We start from the raw sequence: 27,071 nt of genomic DNA on the forward strand, positions 1-27,071 counted from the left end.
ACGTTTTATTTAAAACAGTAAGAGTTTTTTGCATTGTTATTGGTTCATGGGAGAAATTAAAACTTAAATTAAAAAATGAAAACTGCCACAATGCAAAAAAAACGAGCGTGTTTGTCTCCAGTCCTGTTGATCTTTAAACATGTTTTTCATATGTGATTCCGCCCCATGTGTCTCAGATCACATGACATTCAAACCACATGTCTTTTACACTCGCCTGTGAACAGACCTGAGGTTAACCACACTAATGCTCTTCCCGCTCAATATTTGCATATTTACAACTCCTCCATTAACATAACATGAGTTAGGCCTGTTTACGCAGAAAGATGCCCGTCCGTCAGCGTTTCGAGGGCCGAGCGGATGTGGCAGCAGTGTGTTTTGTGGTGTACGGCTTTAGAAGGGTTTCTGGGATAGAATGTTTGAGCCGCGCCGTATTTTGAGGTGTTTGGCGTCTGTGGCTTTTTTGTTCCGAGGGACGCGGAAGCACTTTGTCTGGACGCTGACGGAGACGCGTTTTATACGACTGTAGCCGTGTCTCATTTATTCAACAGACTCGCTCTTTTCACTCAGAGCACCACAAGCTTAATGGGAAAATTTGGGATTTTATTTAACCTGTTAACAGTCACTCCCTTTTTAAACGTAGACATGAAAATGTACTCTCCGAACTTAAATGGATGTAGTTCATGAATGAATTATTCAGTTCAAAAAATTAAATGTACTAAACATCTTTATACAAATTATATAATTTACAAAATAGCCTAGTCTAACAAAGTTATGTTCCAAATTTGAAGTTGAGATCACAAAAATTGAGATTTTGTTTGGGTGCTTTACCAAAAACAACCACCGGGCGACATCCACTTGATGCGCTCCATTTGATGCGTTTCCCGCCACAAATTAATACATTTCTGTCACAATATCACATCTTTGATTGGCCATTGTGTTCATGCACTCAACATATATGTCTGTGATCGGCTACAATGCCCAGAAAGGTACTAAAAACATATTTAAAACAGTTCATGTGACTACAGTGGTTCAATTTTAGTTTATTTATTTACTGAGAAATAACGAGTGTGTGAGACAGACGAGAATACTTTGTGTGCCAAAAAAAAAACTAAATAAAGACTTTATTCAACAATATCTAGCGATGGGCGATTTCAAAACTGCTTCATGAAGCTTTACGAATCTTTTGTTTCGAATCAGTGGTTTGTAGTGTGTATCAAACTGCCAAAGACACGTGAACCGTTGAAATTTTGAAACGTTTGGAAACACTTATGACGTAACGAAACCTCGTTTACTGAAATCAGGTGACTTTGGCAGGACTTTTTGGGTGAACTAACCCTTAAAAATGCGTAAAATACATGTATTTCACACGTTAAACGCGTTAACAAGCTGATTTTTCACACACAAACATATATTTAATGCGTTAAATATATGTGAAATTTATGCGTTAACTTATTAAAATTCACGTTTATGAACCATTTAGCCTTCCATACGCTGATAGATGCCTGCTTTCAAACACTCCTGTGTGTATCTGTGTAAAGGCTCTGTGAAGCACGTCATTGATGTCTATTTACAACATTTTTGAAGTGTTGATCATTGTAGCCAATCACAGACATATCTGATGAGCGCGTGGATAGTGGCCAATCAGAGGAGTTTACAAATCCGCTCAAAGCGTCAAATTTTTAAAAATTCAGTACCGCCTTGGTATCGGAGTCGGTACTTTTGACAACACTAATCCCGTTTACACCATGGTCTTTGCCAGCAATGACGATTTAAAGCCGTTTTTGATTTTTGCAGCGCAATAGTTGATCTGAAGGGTAAAAAAGACCATTATTTTCGTCAGTTACGACTCATTTAGATCCAGCATTCTGGAGTGTATCAATGAAAACAGCGCATTAATATAGAACGGTGATTTCATTGCATACCTTCCAGCCAATCAGAATCAAGGTTTTTTTTTTTTTTTAAATTGTATTTTATTGTATTATAGTATATGTAAATGTATTTAATTATATATTATTTAAATCATATTAGGAAATGTTTATGTATTTAAATAAAAAAAATTAAATATTTAATCATGTATGTTATTTAAAATACATAAATATTAAATTTAAAATATTTAAATAAAATATATAATAAAATATTTATTTTTATGTATCTTATTTAAATAAAAATCAATAAATATAGAAACAAATTTTATTAATAAATACATAAATATAAATGTTAAATCATATATTTTAATTAAATTCATAAAAATATTGAAAATAATTTTATTTAAATACATAAAAATAAATAATTATATATTTATTTAAATACATTAAGACATTTTATATATATGCATTTTATTTAAATAAAAGCCAATAAATATTGAATCATATTTTATTTAAATAAATGCATAAATATACATGTTAAATCATGGACTTTATTTAAATATAAGTATTTCATTATATATTTTATCTAAATACATAAAAGTATTTAATCATGGATTTTATTTCAATATATAAATATTTTATTATATATTGTATTTAAATACATTAAAGAAATGTTTTTTTTTAAATAAAAATAAAATGTATTCAAATAAATTTATAAATATTTAAGTGTTTTATTTAAATAAATTCAATAAACACATTTTATTTAAATAAATACATATATATAAATGTTTAATCATATATTTAATAAAATACGTTTCAATATTTATTTAATTTAAATACATAAAAATACATTTAATTATATATATTTTATTTAAATATATTAAATTTAATATTTATGTATCTTATTTAAATAAAAATCAATAAATATAGAAACAAATTTTATTAATAAATACATAAATATAAATGTTAAATCATATATTTTAATTAAATGCATAAAAATATTGAAAAGTGTTTTATTTAAATACATAAAAATAAATAATTATATATATATATATATATATATATATATATATATATATATATATATATATATATATATATATATATATTATTAAATACATTAAGAAATTTTATATATATGTATTTTATTTAAATAAAAGCCAATAAATATCGAATCATAGATTTTATTTAAATAAATGCATAAATGTTTAATCATATTTTATTTAAATACATAAATATAAATATTTAATCATGGACTTTATTTAAATATAATTATTTCATTATATAGTTTATTTAAATACATAAATAAAAAAATGTAATCACGGATTATATTTCAATACATAAATATTTCATTATATATTTCATTTAAATACATTACATTAAGAAATAATGTATTTTATTCAAATAAATTAATAAATATTTTATTGTATTTTATTTGAATAAATTCAATAATACAAATACATGTAATTATATTTTGTTTCAGAATCAAGAATCAATCAGAATCAAGTATTCAGACAGATCATAAGGTTTTAAAGTACCGTTTCCATGTTAACCCAATGATTTGATTGTAAAATATTGTAGAATTTTGTAACATGACTCCGCCCACTAAAAGTATTTCCATTTCCATGCTGTAACAGTGTCTAATTTCACAGGCTGAATTTCAGTGTTTAACCTTTGAAATGATGCCTAATGTATGATGATTACTAAAATATGTGATGGCAATAAAGCGCACCAAGCGTCCCGCTGACAGTGAACCGGTTAAAGGTTTTGTGTGTGAAATGGTAATTCTGAAGCCCTGTATTCTCCGATGATGTTTGACGGATCTGGAGGTAATTTGTCTCGCCGAAGGGCCGTTTGACCTGAAAAACATCAGCGTCTCCTGTTTAATGCAGAAGAACTGGCCTTTTTGTTGGCTCTCATGTTTTAAACATGATCTCAGAGGGAAATAATTGGAGACTCGTTTCCGTAACTGTCAAGAGTTGCCCGGCAACATTTTCTTTTGATAAAGTAACGTGTTTTGTTTGGTATAATTGCCTGCAGTTGATAATTGTTGCGTTTTGCCCTGTAATGCCGTTGGTGACCTATTCAGACTTTTTTTCTTTGCATTTTTTGCTTAAGAAAAGGTTTGAAGGTTGATTAGAACCATGGAGTGTGTGGACCGGGTTCTGCTTCTGTCTAGTTTGTTTGTGTTTTTGGCAACGACAGAACGAAATCAACTACAGGAAAAAAAGCCATCGGGCGTCTTTTAAAGCTCAATTGTTTGCCTGCGTTTTTGGTCTAATTAAATAAAACATTTATCATGTAGTTGCAGCTTGGTCTGGAGATTTCTGCTTCTGCCCGTTTGGTTTCTGTTCGCAGGAATCTCTCTCATCTACTTCCTGTTGAGCAGCTGACGCTGTGTTCTTCACATTCAATTGTAGTTTGGGGTCCAGATCAGTTTGTGTGAGGTGTATTGTGGTCTGGTTCCTCTCTGACGTCAAGCAGTCGCCCGTGATCGATCTGAAGTCAGTCAGACGGTTGTCATGTTCCTGTCTGACGCGTTTATGATCACGTGTTCGTGTTTGCATGCGCAGACGGACCTCATTGTCCTCATGATTGATAAAGATCAGCGCCGAATGAATTGGGTTTTGTTCTTCAGGTTGAAGTCGAGCCGAGACCATTTTTCTTTTAAAATTAGGACATAATGACCAAATAGATGCAATTATGGACATAAAGACGCTGAGTCAATGTTCTGACGATCACCTGAGATTAAATTGTGTTTATATATTTCAGTAAATATGAGTGTCACAGCTTTGCAGTATTTGATTATTTGGAAGCAATGAAGGGTGTTTTCAGATCTGTAGATTGTTTGCTTTGTTCCAAAACGGGGACTTACTTTGTCATAATGTTGCATTTTCTTCTTAGTTCGGTTTGCTTTCATAAGGCAACTTTTCGAAGTGTAACAATGTGTTTATGCAAGTCACATGTGAGTAAAGCTGTCCTCTTATTGGTCAGGGTTTCCTCTGCATCATCCATCAAGATGGCTTGACAAGTTTGTTCTACGATTATCGGTAAAGCCACAATTTATGTTGTGGTAACTGATAAGTGATCAGAATTAAAAGTCAGAATTGCGTGATATAAAGTCAGAATCGGTAGAAATAAAGTCAGAATTGCAAGATAAATAGTCTGAATTGCGAGATAAAAAGTCAGAATTGGTAGAAATAAATTTAGAATTGTGAGATATAAAGTCAGAATTGCAAGATATTAAGTCAGAATTGGTAGGGGGAAAAAAGTCAGAATTGGTAGAAATAAAGCCAGAATTGCGAGTTATAAAAAGTCAGAATTGGTAGAAATAAATTTAGAATTGCGAGTTATAAAAAGTCAGAATTGGTAGATATAAAGTCAGAATTGGTAGATATAAAGTCAGAATTGGTAGATATAAAGTCAGAATTGGTAGATATAAAGTCAGAATTGGTAGATATAAAGTCAGAATTGGTAGATATAAAGTCAGAATTGGTAGATATAAAGTCAGAATTGGTAGATATAAAGTCAGAATTGCGAGATAAAGTCAGAATTGCGTGATATAAAGTCAGAATTGCGAGATAAAGTCAGAATTGCGTGATATAAAGTCAGAATTGCGAGATAAAGTCAGAATTGCGTGATATAAAGTCAGAATTGCGAGATAAAGTCAGAATTGCGTGATATAAAGTCAGAATTGCGAGAGCAAGTCGCAAAAAAGTACCTCATTTATTTATTTTTTTACGTGTTGGAAACAAGCTTCCAGATATATCTAAAAAAAAAAAAAAAAATGTAGAATTTACTTTGAAACAATTTTCACTGAGAAATTGCTAGTTCACAAATAATTACAAAGAAACTGAAGTGGAAAGTCTGAAATACTATTTTCTTGTAAAAGAAAAAAATTAAAAACAATGTTTTACAATTATTTATTTATTTATTTTTTTATTATTATTTTTTTTTACAAACAGTTTATAATTTCTTTGCATCTTTTGGGAAACCATCTTCAAGTGAGTTCAATTACTCTTAACTTTGATAGTTTTTACTCAGAAATTGCTAGTAAATTTCACAAATAATAATTCATTTAATGAAAAAGCATGCCATTTTGAAGTAGAAAGACTTTAAAATCTTTGTTTACAACTTTGAAAAAACGTTTTTACAACGAATGAACATCTAACAGCATCTTTTATCTGTTCAGGAAACCCTCTTCAGGTGGGAGACTCTTAAATAAACTTGATTAAATAATTTGTATGCTCTAAATGATGTGCAAAAGGTTCTCAAAAGCACTTGAGGTCATGTAATATTATATCTATGTACATCTATCAGCATCTTTTATACACACTTCAAGCGTAAATGCTTCATTTATATGCTTATTATATGCATAATGATTTTTTTTAACTCTGTAAGACACTTGAGGCTGTTATTGTGTATTAAACACAATATTTTCCATGCATTGCATCTTTCATACATGTTCACTGGTCACATGATGTGTGCTTAATCTTTTTGGTTATTTGAATAAATGCAGTGAGTTTGTGTGTGTGTTTTTAGGTGGTGAAGCTGCTAAACACCAAGCGCTCGCAGGCGGTGGGGATTCTGATGTCCAGTTTACATCTCGACATGAAGGACATTCAGCACGGTGAGCTGAATTTATTCTCCTAATGCATTTCTTTCTGCCTTTTCATATTTTTGTGTGATTTAAAATGAACATTAACATAAACAAGGCCGTTTTGAGACTCAGTTCTACTCTTAGACGGGTCGTCACGTGATTTTTGCGTCGGACGGATCATTTGCGGTCATCAGCGGGTCGAGGTGGAGGTTTTGTTCTGGCATGCGTGTTTCCTGTTTTCTTCTCGCTCTTTCAGTTGAATGCTCGTCCGGGCATTGACGTGTTCTTGGAGTCATAGAGCGTCTGGCATTCTCTGGGTGGCAGCGAGTGTTTCCTGATGCTCTGATAGCCTGCAGGTCACGGGCGGCTCTGGGCAGAAACGCCATCAGATCCATAACATATCAGATGGACCCTGAACGTGAACCTCCTCTGAACAAACTCATGATGTTTTGATAAATCAATCATCCACACTGCAGGACGACACACAACAAACAATTACTGATATTTCCATATAATGACTTATGAATGATTTATACACATTTCCAGCACACAGTCTGTTAAACGAGATGTTCGAGAGGAATTCAGGTGCTCGTGAAGCTTTCATCATCCTTGTCTTCTCGAGTCGAACACAGACGTGTGACATCATCATGCACATGACAGGTGTTCTTCACACAAGCTCTTACTGTACATGAGCTTTACCATACAGTCAGAGCTGATAAAGTCACATGGACATATTTCACTGCAGTTTCACAAGTTTGTTCAACAGACAATCAATCGCACACTTATATTTGCCTTATTTGGACGGTCACGGAAACTGTGCATTTTAGTAAATACATCATTTTTAGGGGAAAAATGTCAAATGCTGATGGAAAACGTGACAATTTAAATGAAGAGACCATTTCATTCTTATCTTTTATAGTCTGAAATGTCCATTCAGTATAAACTTGATAGTACAGTCGGCAATACAAGGATGCACAATATAAAGGATGCGCTATATAAACGGGTTGCGTGCTGCGTTCAATGACACTTAATCACACTCAACCAAAGACAACGCAAATATGCAAATAAGAACATTAACCTAGGGTTTAGGAATGTACAGGGTGAAAAGTCAGCTTATGAATACCCATGATTAATTGTTGACCCCAGATAAATTATGAGCCGTTTGAAACATGATGCAAGATAACCCAGGATTTGGAATGACCCAGGGTTAACTATTGTGTGAAAAGCTGTACTGAGATTTTTATTTTATTTTTTTTCCCCTTTTTAAATGCATCACCAAAAGTCATTTCTGGAGTGATTATTTGCTTATTTATTTACTTATTTGCTTTATTTGTTTACTTATTTGCTTGCTTATTTACATTACTTTTCTTATTTGCTTTCTCATTTGCTTATTTACTTGCGTATTACATATTTACTTATTTGCTTATGTATTTGCTTATTTATTTAAAGGTGCAATATGTAAGAATTTTGCAGTAAAATATCCAAAAAGCACTAGGCCAGTGTTATATATTTTGTTCACTTGAGTACTTACAACATCCCAAATGTTTCCAACTATTTGTAAATTGTGAGAAAATTGCAATTTTAACCAAGGCTCCGGGACGTGTGATGAGTCGCCTTTCAATGGCGTCATACCCGTGTTACCCTCGGTTTCCGGTTTTATTTTGTAGAAACCATGGAAACACCAAAGACGCTTTAATATTTACATGTTTTAATAGACGAGAGAAAAACTGTTTTGATATATTCATAGACAGAAAACTAATAATTGTTATATAGCTCAACACGTTTAGTCTTATTGTTTAAATCTAATTTTTGTGATTTTTGCGAGTCTCATGCTTTACCACGCCTCAGAGAAAAACACTATTTTGTGAAGTAGCTAACATAGCATAATCAAATGCAGCTTTAACAATATAGAGCATTTTCTCCATTATATCCCAATTGTTTTCCACCATCCGTTGAGGTGAAGACCACATGTCCCAAGATTCCCTGCTCAAACTTGGCGTCATCAAGCTACGCCTTTGTTTTGAATCGGCCTCTAGCGACCTCTAGTGGACAGAAAAAATGTACATATTGCACCTTTAATTTATGTGGAATATTTAAATTATTGCTGTTTATACAATGTTGTATTAAAAGCCTATTTTTTTTTCTACCACAATGAAATAAGGGTCTGATAAATATTTAATGTTTAACTTTTTTATACCTTATTTTTTACATTTATAATCAACTTTTTACATGGAAAAGGAATCAGTTTCATATAATGAGGCAGTTATTGAACTTCAGTTATTTAGGTTAATGTAACATGGACAAATACTGCATTAGTGAGTTTGTGTTTTTTATTTTTAGATATGATGATGATGATTCCTGTCTAATGTTTGTCTGTTTTTGTGTCTCCAGCGATCCTGAATCTGGATAACACAGTGGTTGATCTGGAGACGTTACAGGCCCTCTATGAGAACGTAAGCAGAAAACGTCTTAGAAGTTCACTCTGATGACTGTTCGCAAATTTATATTTGAGTAATGTTTGCTGGTGAATCTAATTTTTTCCCCTTTTCATCTGTTTTCTTTAACCCTTTGTAATAAGAGACCTTAAAAGTCTCTCTTTCCAGAATTTATGCACATCTTGGCGTTTCTATCCAGCATTGTTATGCGATATCCCAAAAATTTGCTTTAAAATTGGTGGATGGAAACAAAGCTGATGCTTTTCTACATTCTAATGTTTTTCGTTGTTGGAGTTTGTGTTGAATGTGCATCTGCGGTGATCATGTGACTCAAACACATCATGCAAGAATCTAATATCAGAAGTGTGAAGAAATGTTCCCCAGAACAATACGATGTCAAACATTTCTGAACTCAAACACTGTCTGAAAATCTTCATTTGCACAATCCTGAAATATAATAAAGTTTAAACAAATTTAGAAACCACATTGTACCCTAGAAGCACGTGTGGAGAAAATCGTCCCATTTGAACAAAGCTTTCGGACACATGCTTTGATAGAAATTGCCAAAATGCAGCTTTTGTTTTAGTATGAGAGCTGCTTTTGCATAAATATAATTTGGCATCACGTGCCAAACTCGTGCACTTCTTTGAACTGTGGCGAGATTCGATCCTGATAGTCTTCAGATTGATCATCTGAGAGTCCGTCTGTCTGTTGAAGAGGAAACATTAAGATGTTTTTGTCTGGCTCGCTCCGTAATTATGAAATCCAGACCCGTTCGAAGGGCAAAAAAAGAAAAACATACAGAGTCTTTTTCAGTCAGACTCCAGTAATGCACCTAATGATCGCGCTAATGTGTTTTTTTCCCTCGTTTTATGAGTGCGAGTTTCCAGTCTGGCACGTATACAGATGTCAGTCCCGTATAAATATCAAGCCGCTGATCTTCTAGCAGCGGCCGCTCGCTGTCGTATCTGTATATTGTCTTTTGATATCTGCCTTTGAGTTTGCGTTTGAAGGCTCTCACGGCCGAGCCTTTGTGAAAGCTGCTTCATATTAAAAGTATTTACACTTAAAACGCAGTAAATGGGATGCAGAGCGCAGGCCGTGGAGGCAGCGCTCGTCTAATCACCGCGTTTGAAGTGCCGTGTGTATATGTGCGGCAGTGATAGATCTCGTGATGATGCTTAATGGAGCCGAGAACTTTTCCAGAGTTTATATTCACGCCTGGGCCGTACACAAGTCGCTCTCCTGAACCAAAGTGTTTGTCTTAGCCTCATTTTTTCAGTGCGTCTCTCTTGTGTCTGAGAGGGAGAGAGAGCAGTTTTCTCTCTTTGATCACCTTCCTGATGGCCCTAAACCGCTCGGCTCTGTGCATTTCTGTGCCGTTTGATGTCGGCTGGTTTGTTTATGAAGGTATTTATTCTGCAGCTCTGCTCGGAGGGAAACTCTGCCGTCTGTGTGGCTGATTCTCTTACACACCTACTCTTACTGAACGGCGATGAGACTGGAAAACTTAAATTTTAAAGATGTGCTGCATTCAGAGCACTTCATATGCTTTTATTTTTACCCATATTGAGCATTATTTTGACACTTGATTGGTCCGAATGGTGTCTGATTGGATATGCATGTGCGTGATGATGCAAATGCCATCTGATTGGATGTGCAAATGCGATAACGGGTGTAATGGTACATGTAATTATCTCGAACCATCATGGTTCGGTGCATACAGTCAGACGACGAATACAGCGAGTCACAGGCGATCCACACTCCAATCCAGAAGGGGGCGCTTGTGGTAAAGCGGCAATTTCCTCATTTCTTCCATTTCGCTTTAAAATATAGCATTCTGTGCTGATTTTACATGGGTCCGATACGTTTTCTGGTCTGTGGCGGTTTGCACGACACTAACGTGAAACCAGACTTCATTCGCCCCAAAGGAAAGCATATTTACACTGTCTGAATCATTCCCTATTCCTTACATAGTGAACTATGAGCCATGTAACTACCATGTAGAAAATAGTAAATGTGTGAAGTGACAGATTTTAGCCACATCTGTTTATAATGTTAGGGATGTGGGATGCTTTAAATTCTAGAGAGCATTTGATTGGACAGAAAATCGGAGTAGCTAAAGGTGATCAAAATCATTGATCCATATTGGCAGAAGTGAAAGACTTCCAATTTTGTCATTGTTTCGGAGAACACTAGCTTATATAGCTTAATAGCAGTAAGGCTAACATTCATACTTAAAGCCAAAAAACTTGATTAGATTTCATGGGAACTTTAAAAACCGAGGTACATACCGACCCATCATTTTTGTGTACCATTACACCCCTATTATGCGTGATGTTATATGCCGTCTGATTGGATATGCATATGCGTGATAATGCAAATGGCATCTAATTGGATATTCATATGCATGATGCAAATGCCGTCTGATTGGCTATGCGTGATGTAAATGCCATCTAATTGGATATGAGCATTATTTTGACACTTTATTGGTCTGAATGGTGTCTGATTGGATATGCATGTGCGTGATGATGCAAATGCCATCTGATTAGATATGCAAATGCGTTAACGGGTGTTATGGTACATGTAATTGTCTCGAACCATCACGGTTCGGTGCAGTCAGACGACGAATACAGTCAGTCACAGGCGATCCACACTCCAATCCAGAAGGGGGCGCTTGCTGATTGGATATGCATATGCGTGATGATGCAAATGGCATCTAATTGTATATCTATATGCGTGATGTAAATGCCATCTAATTGGATATTCATATGCATGATGCAAATGCCGTCTGATTGGCTATGCGTGATGTAAATGCCATCTAATTGGATATGCATATTCATAATGATGCAAATGCCGTCTGATTGGATATGCATATTCATACTTATGCAAATGCCATCTGATTGCCCTCTGATTTGATATGCATATTCATAATAATGATGCAAATGCAGTCTGATTGGATATTCATATGTGTGATGCAAATCCCATTTGATTTGCCATCTAATTGTATATGCATATTCGTACTGATGCAGATGGTGTCTGATTGGACATTCAAATGTAATGCAAATACCATTTAATTGGATATGCATATGCGTGATGCAAATGCTCTCTGATTGGCTATGCGTGATACAAATGCCATCTGATTGGATATGCATATGTGATGCAAATGCAATATAATTGGATATGCGTGATGCAAATGCCCTCTGATTGGCTATGCATGATACAAATGCCATCTAATTGGATAATCATATGCGTGACACAAATGCCATCTAATTGGATATGCATATGCGTGACACAAATGCCATCTAATTGGATTTGCATATTCATAATGATGCAATTGCCGTCTGATTTGGATATGCATATGTGATGCAAATACAATATAATTGGATATGCGTGATGCAAATGCCCTCTGATTGGCTATGCATGATACAAATTCCATCTAATTGGATATGCATGATACAAATTCCATCTAATTGGATATGCTTGATACAAATGCCATCTGATTGGATATCCATATCCGTGATGTAGCAAATGCCATTTGATGCGAGTTTCACAGCTGCTGTTTGTCTCAAATGCATCTTGGAGGTTATTTAAACATGATTGGCTGATCAGTAAAAATGCATGAAGTGACCAAATGAAAATGCACTCATTTACAGTTTTAGGTGGTCGCTAAGGTGCCCTGGATGGTTGATAGGTGTTTACTAAGATTATTGCTTAGTAAAAAATTTATATCATCATAATTACAGTAGTTGATTAATCGGAGTACATTAAACCAAATGTTATGTTTAAAAATGAAATTAAAATTTGCATTTTTCTATGAATAAAAATACACTCATTTGCATACATTTCCAGACCAGAAATCTCGGAACATTGCATAAAGCCAGGTTCAAATTTTTGTTTGATTGTTGTTGACATAGAGTTGAATGTTTTTGGATTCTGGAAATCTCTCTTTATCACTTAGAAGAAAAAATACATTTTCACCATGTTTTCAGGAGTAAAATAAATGTTCTATAGAACAGGTGAATGATATGAGCACAACTTCAGATTACAGATATGAATAAAACTGTAAAGTGTGGTGTGTGTAAAGCTGCTGAAGTGGAGATTTCTGACTCAAACTCACCACCTTTTAAAGAGATGAATTGAGATTGAAATCTACAGACGCATAAAGATAAAGTGCAAAAAAACAACAACTTTTGGATGTTTTCATTTCACTAGTCTCGAAGAAGACAAACGATGGTTTTGCCTGTTGTGTCTCACACTAAGCGATGCTTAAACGATGCAGGAAGGTTTTTGAGCTTAATCTCAGTTTCTGTCCTCTCTGGTCTCTTGATGATGTGCTGGCGTTAGTGTAGTGCATATCTGTCTCTGTCTTTCCTGTGTCAATTGCGTCTGGCTGTTTGATGTACTTTCACAATACCACATTTTCCATAATTTGCGGCCCCAAACTCCGTTTCTGTTGTTCTTTTGCTCGGAGAGAAGGAAACTCATGAGACGGTGCGGCTTTTATTGGACTCTGGCTTCCTAACGACTTTGATTACGACTCTGTTCTCCTTCCAAACGAACCCAAATAATAATGTGGCTAAACGCAAAGAACACCAGTGTGCGTATTTGTGCAAAATACAGTGGATGCTGTGAAAGTGGCACTGACTACACCATCAACATAAAGTCTGATTCACACTAAAGTGTATTCTGACCAACAACCACCGTAGAAGTTTTATTCTTTCAGTTTGTTCAATAATAGTTTGATTGTGTTGAAAATTAAATACTGTTTTGTGGTTTCAGAGAGCACAGCAAGATGAGCTGGAGAAAATCGAGAAACACATCAAATCCTCAAAAGACAAAGAAGGAAGCAAACCTCTGGACAAACCCGAACAGTGAGGAAAACGCATAGTTGAAAAGTTGAACCTGAGTGAAAAGTTTTTATAACTTAATATATGCAGATCAGAATATATTTTTGTTTGTTGGGAACAAGTCTTAATCAGGTGCTCTTCATTTTTGTGGGAATTATTTCTTTAACGTTGAACTGTTTGAATTTATAGCTCAAAACGCTCTAAACATTTTAATTTATTTTTGCTCACAGGTTCCTCCATCAGCTCTCCCAGATTCCTGATTTCTCCGGACGAGTCTTCTGTATTCTCTTTCAGTCGACCTTCACTGAATGCATCTCGTCTGTTCAACGCAAACTTCAGATTCTGCAGAGAGTCTGCAAGGTGCGGCACATCTGCAAAAACGAACATGCAGCACAACAACAAAGCACTGGATTAGTGTGATTCTCACCAAATTAGACTCGCATGACTTGTTTACTCACAGAACTGACTCAGATGACTCACTCACCGAATCAGCTCAGATGACTCGCTTGCTTACCGAATCAACTCGGATGACTCAGTAACTCACCGAATTGGCTCGGATGACTCGCTTGCTCACCTAATTGGCTCAGATGACTAACCGAAATGGCTCAATGTCTTGCTTGCTCACCAAATCAGCTCAGATGACTCAGTAACTCACCGAATTGGCTCAGATGACTTACTCACAGAATTGGCTCAGATGAGTCACTTACCAAATTAGCTCAGATGACTTGCTTGCTCACTGTATTGGCTCAGATGATTCACTTGCTCACCAAATTAGACTCACATAACTTGTTTACTCACAGAACTGACTCAGATGACTCGCTCACCAAATCAGCTCTGATGACTCACTTACTCACAGAATCGACTAAAATGACTTGCTTACTCACCAAATCAGCTCAGATGACTCACTCACCAAATTGGCTCAGATGACTCACTCACCAAATCAGCTCAGATGACTCGCTCACCAAATCAGCTCTGATGACTCACTTACTCACAGAATCGACTAAAATGACTTGCTTACTCACCAAATCAGCTCAGATGACTTGCTTGCTCACCGAATCAACTCAGATCACTCACTGAACTGGCTCAGATGACTTGCTTGCTCACCAAATCAACTCGGATGACTCACTTACTCACAGAATCGACTAAAATTACTTGCTTACTCACCAAATCAGCTCAGATGACTCACCAAATTGGCTCAGATGATTCGGTGAGCAGGCAAGTCATCTGAGCTGATTTGGTGAGTGAGTCAACTCAGATCACTCACTGAACTGGCTCAGATGACTTGCTTGCTCACCAAATCAGCTCTGATGACTCACTTACTCACAGAATCGACTAAAATGACTTGCTTACTCACCAAATCAGCTCAGATGACTCACCAAATTGGCTCAGATGACTCACTCACCAAATCAGCTCAGATGACTTGCTTGCTCACCGAATCAACTCAGATCACTCACTGAACTGGCTCAGATGACTTGCTTGCTCACCAAATCAACTCGGATGACTCACTTACTCACAGAATCGACTAAAATGACTTGCTTACTCACCAAATCAGCACAGATGACTCACCAAATTGGCTCAGATGACTCACTCACCAAATCAGCTCAGATGACTCGCTCACCGAATCAACTCCGATGAATCACCAAATCTCACTGTATTTGTCGTCTGACTGTATGCACCAAACCCTCTAACAGATAAGATTCTTTTTCAGCCGTCACAAACACACAGACTGTCCCGTTTTGTCCTTGAATCCAGGTTTCTATGCTTCTCTCTCCAGACTCTTCAGAGCGGTTCTGGAGTTCTGAAGATTCTTGGTTTAGTTTTGGCTTTTGGTAATTTCATGAACGGAGGGAATCGCACCAGAGGTCAAGCAGACGGCTTTACGCTAGACATTCTGCCCAAACTCAAGGATGTCAAGAGCAGCGTAAGACACACACACACACACACACACACCTACACACCTCTTAACTGGTTTAGTTGATGCAATCAGCTGACTTCTCTCTTCTGGTTTTCAGGACAACAGTAAAAGTCTTCTGTCATACATCGTGTCGTACTACCTGAGACACTTTGATGAGGTGAGGTTAATTTATGACGCTCTCACAGAACTGCATGGTCCAAAAATGTTTAAGTCTTCAGTGTGTGTGTGTGTGTGTTTCAGGACGCGGGCAGGGAGACGTGTGTGTTTCCACTCCCAGAACCTCACGACCTGTTTCAGGCCTCTCAGATGAAGTTTGAGGACTTGACTAAAGATCTTCTGAGACTCCGAAAAGATCTGCGAGGTAAAATTAAATAAATATTGACAGATGGATGAGTGTATGTGTTTATGGCTCAATGCACCCGTGAGTTCAACACACTAAAGAGGATCTTTCTTCTGCTGTAGTCCTTCCTAAATCAGCTCTGATTTCTAAAGTTTTGTAGCTTAAAGTGATTCTCCTCAAGCGAGGAAAAAAGTTGATTGACAAGCTTTGGCTGAAAGTTGGGAGAAAGCCTTAAAGTCTGAAGGTTATTGATGTAATTTGAGACTTTCTACAGTGTCAAATCAACATAACTTTGGATCAAATACAAGAAATGACTGAAAGAGCTTTAGCGTTGTGATCTGTCTCTGTTAAAGCACAGTCATTTCCTAAGGTCAGCCGTTAATGGGCCTGGAAGTTGTTAACACTTCTGAAATGGTTAGCAGGCCTTTACTACACATTCTTTTTCTCTTCATGTATTTTATTGTACCTATTTAACACAGTTCCTCAATTGTTTATTAAAAAATTCTCTTTAATTTGCGTCTTTGGCAGCCGGTACGGCCTCGATCAATCACACGAGTAAGGGTTTCGCTCCAGGAAACAGACGCTGCTGTAATTGGTCCTGGTGATTTCGCTCTGATTGGCTGTTTTTATTTCTTTGTGCGGTTAACAGAGCTGACAATCAGCACAGACAAACATTTCTCACATACATTGTTCAACCTGTGGTTATTCTTCAATGCTGTATCTAGAGATCAGAATATGACAGCAAACACACAGCAATCGCTCTTGAGTTGTGCTTTGTCAAACACCACTGAAACAAACTGATGTAAAATCCAGTTTCCCTGGGAGGAGTGTGTTTGAGTAAAATTAACATTTTTGTTTTATTCTATAAACTACTGATAACATTTCTTCCAAATTTGAAATAAAAATATCATTTTGAGCGTTTATTTGCAGTAAATGACAATTGGTCAAAATTGTCAAACAAAAAAGATGCAGTGTTTTATAATCCTCCAATAAAGCCAGGAAAACAAGTTCATAACATTTCTACACTGTAAAAAAATATTTTCATGATTTGTAATCGCAACATTTTTTCTTTTGTCAAATGAACTTCAATAATTAATGTGGTTCAGATGACATATTTTGAGTTTGTTGATTAAACCTTAATTGTATTAACTCAAATTTTTAATTTCAATGAACTTAAATTCTAAGGAAACCAGTTAACTTCAAGTTAAACGAACAATTATTTTTTTACTGTGTATCAACACGATACACAGTGTTAACTTCAGAAGAATTACAAAATATTTGGTGAAATATATATATATATATATATAACAATTTAAAACAGCAGTTTTCTATGTGAATATATAGTAAAGTGTAATTTATTTCTGTGATCAAGGCTGAATTTTCAGCATCGTAACTCCAGTCTTCAGTGTCACATGATCCTTCAGAAATCATTCTGATATGCTGATCTGCTGCTCAAGAAACATTTAATTATCAATGTCAAACAGTTGTGTACTTTTTTTTTTTTCCAGAATTTCCTAATGAATAGTAAGTTCAAAATAACAGCATTATACACTACCGTTCAAAAGTTTGGGGTCGGTAAGAATTTTATTTTTATTTTTTGAAAAGAAATTAATACTTTTATTTAGCAAGGATGCATTAAATTGATCAAAAGTGACAGAAAATACATTTATAATGTTACAAAAGATATTTCAAATAAACGCTGTAATTTGTATTCATCAAAGAATCCTGAACAATAAAATCTATCACAGTTTCCACAAAAATATGAATTGATGATAATCATAAATGTTTCTTGAGCAGCAAATCATCATATCAGAATGATTTCTGAAGGATCATGTGACACTGAAGACTGGAGTAATGATGCTGAAAATTCAGCTTTGATCACAGGAATAAATTATACTTTACTATATATTCACATAGAAAACAACTATTTTAAATTGTAAAAATATTTCACAATATTACTGTTTTTACTTTATTTTTAATTAAGTAAATGCAGCCTTGGACAAAAGCAGCAGACAAACTTCTTTTAAAAACATTATAAATCTTACCAATCCCAAACTTTTGAACCGTAGTGTATTTAAATGTATATATGTATGTGTATGTGTGTGTGTGTATGTGTATGTATATAATATATATATATATATATATATATATAATATAATACACACACACACACAGAGTTATAGGTTATAGTTTAATTATATTATTTAGCAAACATTTTTAACATACTCAAAAATAGTTTCAGGGTTGAGTTTTTGTCTAAAGCTAATTTTATAACCCTTTATATAGTTTTTTTTATTTTAAACTGCTGTTTTATAGTTTTAACTTGTTACCCGCCGTGACATTAAAACACAACCAGCAATCAGAGGAAGGCAGCGTTTGCCCTCAGGTGGAGTAATGTCTTATTTCTCCGGTCGTGAGGAAAAGCTCTCGGTAATCGCCTTCTGCCCAGACTGTTTCCCGTGACCGTAATTGGACTAATTGCTGCATGTTTTAGCTGAGAATGAAAGATTGCTTTCTGGGAAGGAAGTGAAGATTTCCCCCCTCGCTCACTTCTGCCTCCTTTAATCTCTGAGGTTCACAGGTTAACGTGTTTGATTTGTCTAATCCTGAGTTTATCCACACATTCTGCTCGTTTTGTCTTTGAACAACTTGATACTTTGACACTTCTCTCTTTTTCTTTTTTTCCGGCCGAGTTTAAGAAGCAGCAGGTTCACACGGTTCAGACGTTGCATGAACGCTGCAGACGAGTTTACATGCTCACCGCTGCTTTAATATGCGGCTCATCTGATGAGTTTCGTTCACATCAAGATGGATGGTTTGTTTCAGGACCATCCCGATGATGTTTGCAGATGTATTCAGATCGGTCAGTAGACTCTCAAACTGCTCTCTGACCCTTCTGGAGGTCAAAGGTCAGGGGAATCATTCCATGTGCTTTTGAGATGTGGAAACTGCATTGATCGTTTCAATTCAAGCATCAGTGTGTGTTTGCGTAATTTTAGTGTCATTGAGATGCTATTATAGTTTTTGTATTCATTTTTATGCAGATCATTATTTTTGCAACTCTTTATGACTGTGAAATGTCCTCTTTCCCAGCATGCACTGCACAGGTGGAGAAGGTTTGCTCGGTCACGACGGAAGAGCATCTACAGCCCTTTAAAGACCAGATGGAGACGTTCGTCAGTGAAGGTGAGCGACCGTGGGAGTCACAGATCTGTCCTGCGATCCGAGTCACTCAAGTGTGACTGGTGTCAATTAAACTTGGGAATTCCTGAGATTCTTCCCATCAGCGGTGGAACAGAATTCCTCCATCTCTCCTGAGAATCCACTTAATTCAGCGCCATTTCTTCTGCCGTGGGTGAAAATTAGAGGCTAGGTTTGCTAATGCGTTGTGACCTCCAGAGCGCTGAGCATGAGATTCGACTAACCCCGCGTCGCATTAATGTGCGTCTCTGACCCACCAGGACTAGACGTCTGCCAACACACACACACACACACTCGCAGGAAAACTCTTTTTCGGTCTTTGCTTAAGGGTAAAGAGAGTTGGAAATGCCTTTCCAGAGATATACTGTTAGCAAACATCCCAACGGCGCACTCAATTAGATGAATATGTAATTATGTGCCGTGCGTTTTCCTTTCATTAACAAAAAAAGCAGTTAAGAAAACATCTGATCGCAGTGATGTGGATATTTATACAGCACTTTATACATTAAATCGCTTTAAAGCAGCAGTTTTACTGTATAGGTTGTTTGCAATCACGTGGTTCTGGTGACACGCGAAATTCCGGTGGAGGGCAAGCAGTGAAAATTAGATTGGAAGAGATGGAGAAAAGTTCTTTCTGTGCTGGTTTAGAAAGGTATAAACCGAAAATCACAACATATGTTGGACGCGATACTTATGCCATGAAGAGGAGCGACTTTTCCGCTGAATTGAAAAACTTGATTGCCATCGAGGAGGCAGATATAGAGGATGTGAAGCTGCCGTCACGCCGCGTTCAGTTCTAATCTGGGTTTGTTTATATCGCGCTGCCTTTCTACTAGTGAAGTTAGAGCAGTATTTTGATTTTCTGTCGTGATTGTGAAAAATGGCGCCATTGCATGTCATTTATGCTGAATCGAGAATTGTAATAGGAACTCACGATATCGTTCGTGGAAAAAAAAAATGGACGATAATACAATTTTCGCCCTAAAAGGTGAGGGAAGACGACTAGCAAATGTAATCATGTCACTAAATAAACCCACTGCCTTTCACTCAAAATAATCACATACTTTGCTGAGTTTTATATTTGTTTTTTGTGTAATAATTAACATTATGTTTTAGAGTATGATCACTCGGCTTGTGTGTGAAGTAACTAGTTTTGATGATGTTTTTGTAAATATTCACTTTCCCATATGACCACGGAGGAGAATCGGAGGGTCAGGTCTGTGTCCTGAACGTGACCCTCCACTTCTCCTCCGTGGTCATATGGGAAAGTGAATATTTACAAAGACAACATTAAAACTAGTTACATTTACATGCTTCCAACAAATAAATGGATCAACTTCTGTCAGCTTGTTGAACACATTTATTTTATTTGGACATTTTCTACCATAAGATGGCTGAAGCAGCAGCGCGTGACACTGTTCTCATGGTAACCAGATCAACATTGTGAACAGAATACTACAAAACTGAAGTGAAAATACCAAATTATAATTAAATAGGATAAAATATCTTCTCCTCCCTGCAAACGATAGCATGAAGAATGTGAATATTTAACCAAGTCAAAAACAAAAGGTAAGCAGGTATCCATATTCATTTCGGTATCAGCAGACGCAAAACGCTATAAAAGGTGACAACTTTTAAAGTTAAAAAACGAAATAAGTTATAAAAAACGGTTTAAGTTATGTAAACTATATAAACACCTTCTGGGTTCTCGATTTTATCGATTTAAGCAACCATAAATGATGCAAAACATGCAAATTTTGAGTTTTTGATAGGATTCCTATATAGAAACATCACTCCCTGCCCTCCAGACTCATTCGCGCTGCTGCTGTGACGTCATGTGCAAACAACCTATTAAACATGAAAAACGGTGTCATTTTACTCGCGTCTCACCTTGATGGACTGAACAGAAGAAATAAACCGGCGAAGATGTACACGTCTTAGGAGGACCAATGGGAATTTGTTTACCAGCTGGAGTGAACTTTTCTGGGAAGTTCAGAAACTTCCAGAAACAAACTTTTTGTCCTGATTTTTTTTTTTTTTTGTTCCGGAATGAAGTCACACCAGTTCATTCTTCGATTTCGCTTGAAGTATATCAGTGGTCTTTAGTTAGGAGAAATCTGGTTCTGATTTGATCAAAACTGCAGCAGACTGATGTATTCTGTCATGCAGAGATGCAGCAAAAGTGTTTCAAAAACCTGTGAAAACACACATTCATCACATACTGTCTCACACACACACACACACAGTTCTCTTGACAGACAGACGGGTGATTCGTGGTCATTCATGGCGTTGAACCCTTAACTACTACCGGCCTCAATTTGTCAAAGAGCACCTTGAGCGGTGACCCCTGCTGACCTCTGCGCTTCTGAGGAAGCCTCTCTCTCTCTCTCTCTCTCTCTCTCTCTCCTGAAAGAAGCCAATACACCAAATTCATGCAGATACAAATTTATACATTTTATATATTAGGGGTGGGGGAAAAAATCGGTTCACTTACGATTCACATTGATTCACAAATTTCAAATCAATTTTCTAAAGTGTTACACTTCAACGTCACAGCACCATTTATAGTTATGGACACAGAAACACAAAGCGCAAGCACAGATTCCGAATTCAGTTCTCTTTTACAGCTTATCGCGCTTGCATGGTCAAATTCACGCATAACTGTCAAAATGCACATCGTGTGGAGTTGTCTGTTATGTCCTATGCAAGTGTAAACGGATGTGACCTTTCTATCATAACCAGCATTAACTTCTGGAGCAGTTTGAGCTACAGGAGCTCGTCTGTTGGATCAGACCACACGGGCCAGTCTTTGCTCCCTGTGACCCTGTCTCTGGTTCACCACTGTTCGTTCCTTGGAGCACTTTTGATAGACACTGACCACTGCAGACCGGGAACACCCCACAAGAGCTGCAGTTTTGGAGATGCTCTGACCCAGTCGTCTAGCCATCACAATTTGGCTCTTGTCAAACTCGCTCAAATCCTTACGCTTGCCCATTTTTCCTGCTTTCATTTTCGTTTCAGCTGAACTCTGAATCTGACCTGCAGCTCTTTCATGAATCACATCAAAAGCAGCAGTTTCTTTCTGTTTCCTGGTCAAGTGTCTGTTTTTCCTACACTGCTGCTTAATATAAGTGTTATATTTCTCCTGTGTTTTGGTAAAGGATTGGATGTGATGTTATCTGTGATGCTTTTAACAAGAGTTAAACATCATACCAGACAGAGCGAAAGTTGTACATCTGTCATTAATAAGCGACGGACAGTAAACGCTGCTCTCGTCTGATCAGGTCGAATCTCACCTTTACACACACTTATCGTCTGATGTCAGATGATTTAACGGCGGCCGCTGCTGCTTCTCTGGCTTCAATTACACAACCTGATTCCATGTTCCTGGAAACCGTCCGATCCTTGCCTGACTGTCTGTTTCTGTGTCTTCTGGAACAGAGACATCTGGGAAAACCTGGGAATGATGCACGACACACTTAAATCTGTCTGAACGATCTCACTATTGTCTTCTGTAGAGCTTCTTTACAGATCAAATTGTTTCGTAATTAAGACCTTTTTTGTTACATTAACACTTCCTGTTTATTTCTGTGAAGCTGCTTTCAAACAATCTGTACTGTATAAAGCGCTGTAGAAACTAATTGTTTTATAACTGTAAACTCACATGGAGATTTAAAACATGACTTTTATTCTATTCTTTTTACAGCAAAAACTGAGCTGGAAAGTCAAGAGAAGCAACTCAGTGAAACGCACAAAATGTAAGGAGTCATTTTTGCCATTATTTTCTGTCTTTTTTTTTAAAATGGAAATAACTAAAAGGGGTGGGGGGGGTTTGTTTTAAATTTGAAATTGATATCACAAAAATTGAGCTGCTAAAAGGATTTAACGTAGCGTTTCCATTCTAACGGTCAAATTTTAAAAAAACATTTTCGCAGGGCGAATTTTGAGTGTTTAAACCTTTGAATGATACCTAATTTATGATTTATTAAAATATGTGATGGGGAAAAGAGGCAATAACGCAGAACACAGAGTTAACTGGTATAATAAAAATCTTCCTTTCTAATTATTTAATTTGTTAAAGACAACTTAAAATATTATTTTCAATAATTGCACTGAGGAACATTTTACAAACTCCTTAGAATTTATCTTTAAAAAATTGGTATGTTCTTTAAGATTTTTGTGAATCAGTCTTTTTTTACGGATCTTTCGGTGGAAAACTACGGAGGCTTGTTTCCGCCATGAAATAAAAAATGAAGGTAATTGCGACTTTCTCTCACAATTCTGACTTTTTTTTCCTCTAAATTGCAAGATCTAAAGTCGGAATTGTGAGTTTTAAAGTCAAAATTGCGTGATGTATAGTCGGAATTGTGATGTATAGTCGGAATTGTGATGTATAGTCGGAAATTGCGTGATATAAAGTCGGAATTGCGAGTTTAAGTCAGAATTGCGTGATGTATAGTCGGAATTCTGTGACGTTTAGTCGGAATTGCGTGATACATAGTTGGAATTGCATGATATAAAGTCGGAATTGCGTGATGTATAGTCGGAATTCTGTGTTTAGTCGGAATTGCGTGATATATAGTTGGAATTGCATGATATAAAGTCGGAATTGCGTGATGGATAGTCGGAATTGCGTGATGTATAGTCGGAATTGTGTGATATAAAGTCGGAATTGCGAGTTTAAGTCAGAATTGCGTGATATATAGTCGGAATTCTGTGACGTTTAGTTGGAATTGCGTGATATATAGTTGGAATTGCATGATATAAAGTAGGAATTGCGTGATGTATAGTCGGAATTCTGTGATGTTTAGTTGGAATTGCGTGATATATAGTCGGAATTGCGAGATGTGTAGTCGGAATTGCGTGATGTATAGTTGGAATTCTGTGATGTTTAGTCGGAATTGCGTGATATATAGTTGGAATTGCGTGATGTTTAGTCGGAATTCTGATGTATAGTCGGAATTGCGAGATGTGTAGTCGGAATTGCGAGATGTGTAGTCGGAATTGCGAGATGTGTAGTCGGAATAGTGAGTTGTATAGTCGGAATAGTGAGTTGTATAGTCGGAATAGTGAGTTGTATAGTCGGAATAGTGAGTTGTATAGTCGGAATAGTGAGTTGTATAGTCGGAATAGTGAGTTGTATAGTCGGAATAGTGAGTTGTATAGTCGGAATAGTGAGTTGTATAGTCGGAATAGTGAGTTGTATAGTCGGAATAGTGAGTTGTATAGTCGGAATTGTGAGTTGTATAGTCGGAATTGTGAGTTGTATAGTCGGAATTGTGAGTTGTATAGTCGGAATTGTGTGATATAAAGTTGGAATTGCGAGATGTATAGTCGGAATTGCGTTATATAGTCGGAATTGTGTGATATAAAGTTGGAATTGCGAGATGTATAGTCGGAATTGCGTTATATAGTCGGAATTGTGTGATATAAAGTTGGAATTGCGAGATGTATAGTCGGAATTGCATTATATAGTCGGAATTGTGTGATATAAAGTTGGAATTGCGAGATGTATAGTCGGAATTGCGTTATATAGTCGGAATTGTGTGATATAAAGTTGGAATTGCGAGATGTATAGTCGGAATTGCGTTATATATAGTCGGAATTGCATTATATAGTCGGAATTGTGTGGTATAAAGTTGGAATTGCGAGATGTATAGTCGGAATTGCGTTATATAAATATATATATATAGTCGGAATTGCAAGATTTATTGTCAATTGCGTGATATAAAGTCAGAATTGAGAAATTTAGTCCGAATTTTGTGATATAAAATCAGAATTACGAGATTTCTAGTCAGAATTGCGAGTTATAAAGTTGGAATTCCAAAATATAAAGCCAGAATTGTGAGAATTGCGTGTTCTGTCCAATTGTGAGGGGATAAAGACTGATGTTTTTATCTCAGAATTGTGAGTTTATATCACAATTCTGACTTTATATAAAGAAAATCTGAATTTATGGCCCAGTTTCACAGACAGGGCTTAGATTAAGCCAAGATTAGGCCTTAGTTCAATTAAGGTATTTAAGTAGCTTTTAGAAACATGCCTATAAACATCACTGGTGTGCATCTTGAGACAAAACAATAGTACTGAATTATTTTAAGATATGTCAGTACAAGTTGCTTTCAGTGAAAACATGCATTTTAGTCTCGGACTAGCTTAAGCCTTGTCTGTGAAACTGGGGGAATAACTCACAATTGCAAGAAAAAAAGTCAGAATTTACTTTATTTTATTTTTTTTATTTAGTGGCAGAAAAAAGCTTCCATAGAAAACACTGAACGAACCTAGTAACCAAGTTTCTCCTGGAAAATAACATAAAATCTCTCTCATTTTGGTGCCGAGACGTTCTGTTCCCTCCATGAGGAATTCTTCGAACTGCAGTCGCATCTCTCTGAAAACTCCTGTTTGTGCCGCAGGTTCCTGGAGCTGTGCGTCTTCTTCTCGGTCAAGGCCAAGAGTGGAGAGAAAGAGGTTTCTCCCAACACCTTCTTCTCCGTTTGGCACGAGTTCTCCACCGATTTCAAAGACACCTGGAAGAAGGAGAACAAGGTCATTTTGCAGGAGAGGTATGCGTGTCAACAAACACCTTTTCCCTCCATAACGTCAGTGTTTAGTCCAGGATCATCGTGGTGAAATGCTAGACGGCGAACGTCGGTTTACACCCAAAAACCCCGAAGCTCTTTCTTTATCCTGGCTGATTAATGAAGTGCTCCTTTCTGTGGAGGAGTCGCTCTTTAAGTGTTGTGAAAACATCTTTGGAGGGGCGAGGTGTGCTTTAGAAACGCCTGCCGTCCAGCTGCATGATTTAATGTGGCGTTACTGCAAATACCTGAGCCTGCGTCCACAGGTGCATCATGGGATGGCTACATTCTGGTCTGAAATATGCAAACGCTCTGTCAGAGGGAATATACGGCGCTTCCGCCGCGGTCGGGTTTGTTACACCTTGCGTCTGTGATGGAGGAAAGCTTTGTTCTGCCATGGAAAAGTGTCCGGAGCATCATTCCTGGAATTAGACGCTCCTGAATCTTCCTCGTGTGTTTGTTCTGCACTGATAGTTGTGGTGATCTGTGTGAAGATCAAAGATGGGTCTGGCGTTTTACGACCCTGCAGAACGGAGCAATGATTTTCTTCCTTTGTATATTTGTCTTGTTTTCCAGTCAAAATATCTAAATATTCTTAACTCTTGTGCAGTAATGTGATGTTCAGGCGGTGTCTTCACTGAAAGCACTTTAACTCTCCCATAACTTGTGCCATGTGTTTAATATTAGATTATATCTGCCGCGTTACGAAAGCGAGAGCGCGTCAAATGAACCCTGTGTTTGTTTAACCCCGCTAATGAAAAGAGTACCGGAGCGGTACCGTTAGCTTCCAGTGGTGCGATGGAGCGTCGCGATAGCGCCGAAAGTCAACAGATACAAACGAGCCCTTCAGCCGAGCTTTACATTATTCATGAGGAAGAGCCACCGAGGGCCGGCCGTATCTCTACATCTGTCCTGAAACGGCCGGTCCGGTTTCGCCTCTCACATGCAGATTACAGGCCCTTCGTTTCCATTTTTACTGTTTTTTTACTTTGCTAATTTATTTTGTCTTATTTGTCATTCTCTTTATTTTCCTTTGTTTTTCTTTCATTATTTATTTATTATGTTTTTTTTGTCTTTTTCATTTAATTTTGTTCAGTTATTTTTCTCTTTTATTCTTTTGATTTTTCTCGTATCTTTCGTTTTCCTTTTTCTGTTTATTTATTTTAATTCTCAATTTTTTTCCTTTTTTTGTTTTTATTTCTTTATTTAATTTAATTGTTTTGTTTTACTTTTCTCCTTTATTTTTTGCTTTTTCTTTTTCTTTCATTTTTTCCTTTATTTTTCTTT

The 27,071-nt window shown here is 36.5% G+C and overlaps 1 protein-coding gene across 1 annotated transcript in view; it reads left to right on the forward strand.

Annotated features, from left to right (window-relative positions):
* The window catches only part of fmn2b (formin 2b), a 57,546-nt gene that overhangs the window by 22,608 nt on the left and 7,867 nt on the right, over positions 1 to 27,071 (forward strand). Inside the window, exons 9-18 of the mRNA XM_067369393.1 lie at positions 6,408 to 6,495; positions 8,857 to 8,918; positions 13,683 to 13,774; positions 13,981 to 14,110; positions 15,525 to 15,671; positions 15,763 to 15,822; positions 15,906 to 16,026; positions 19,099 to 19,191; positions 22,913 to 22,964; positions 25,620 to 25,769. Coding sequence (XP_067225494.1) covers positions 6,408 to 6,495; positions 8,857 to 8,918; positions 13,683 to 13,774; positions 13,981 to 14,110; positions 15,525 to 15,671; positions 15,763 to 15,822; positions 15,906 to 16,026; positions 19,099 to 19,191; positions 22,913 to 22,964; positions 25,620 to 25,769 — 995 coding nt within the window. The remainder of the gene's footprint in view (positions 1 to 6,407; positions 6,496 to 8,856; positions 8,919 to 13,682; positions 13,775 to 13,980; positions 14,111 to 15,524; positions 15,672 to 15,762; positions 15,823 to 15,905; positions 16,027 to 19,098; positions 19,192 to 22,912; positions 22,965 to 25,619; positions 25,770 to 27,071) is intronic.

Source organism: Chanodichthys erythropterus, chromosome 19 (assembly GCF_024489055.1).
Source record: "Chanodichthys erythropterus isolate Z2021 chromosome 19, ASM2448905v1, whole genome shotgun sequence".
NCBI lineage: Eukaryota > Metazoa > Chordata > Actinopteri > Cypriniformes > Xenocyprididae > Chanodichthys > Chanodichthys erythropterus.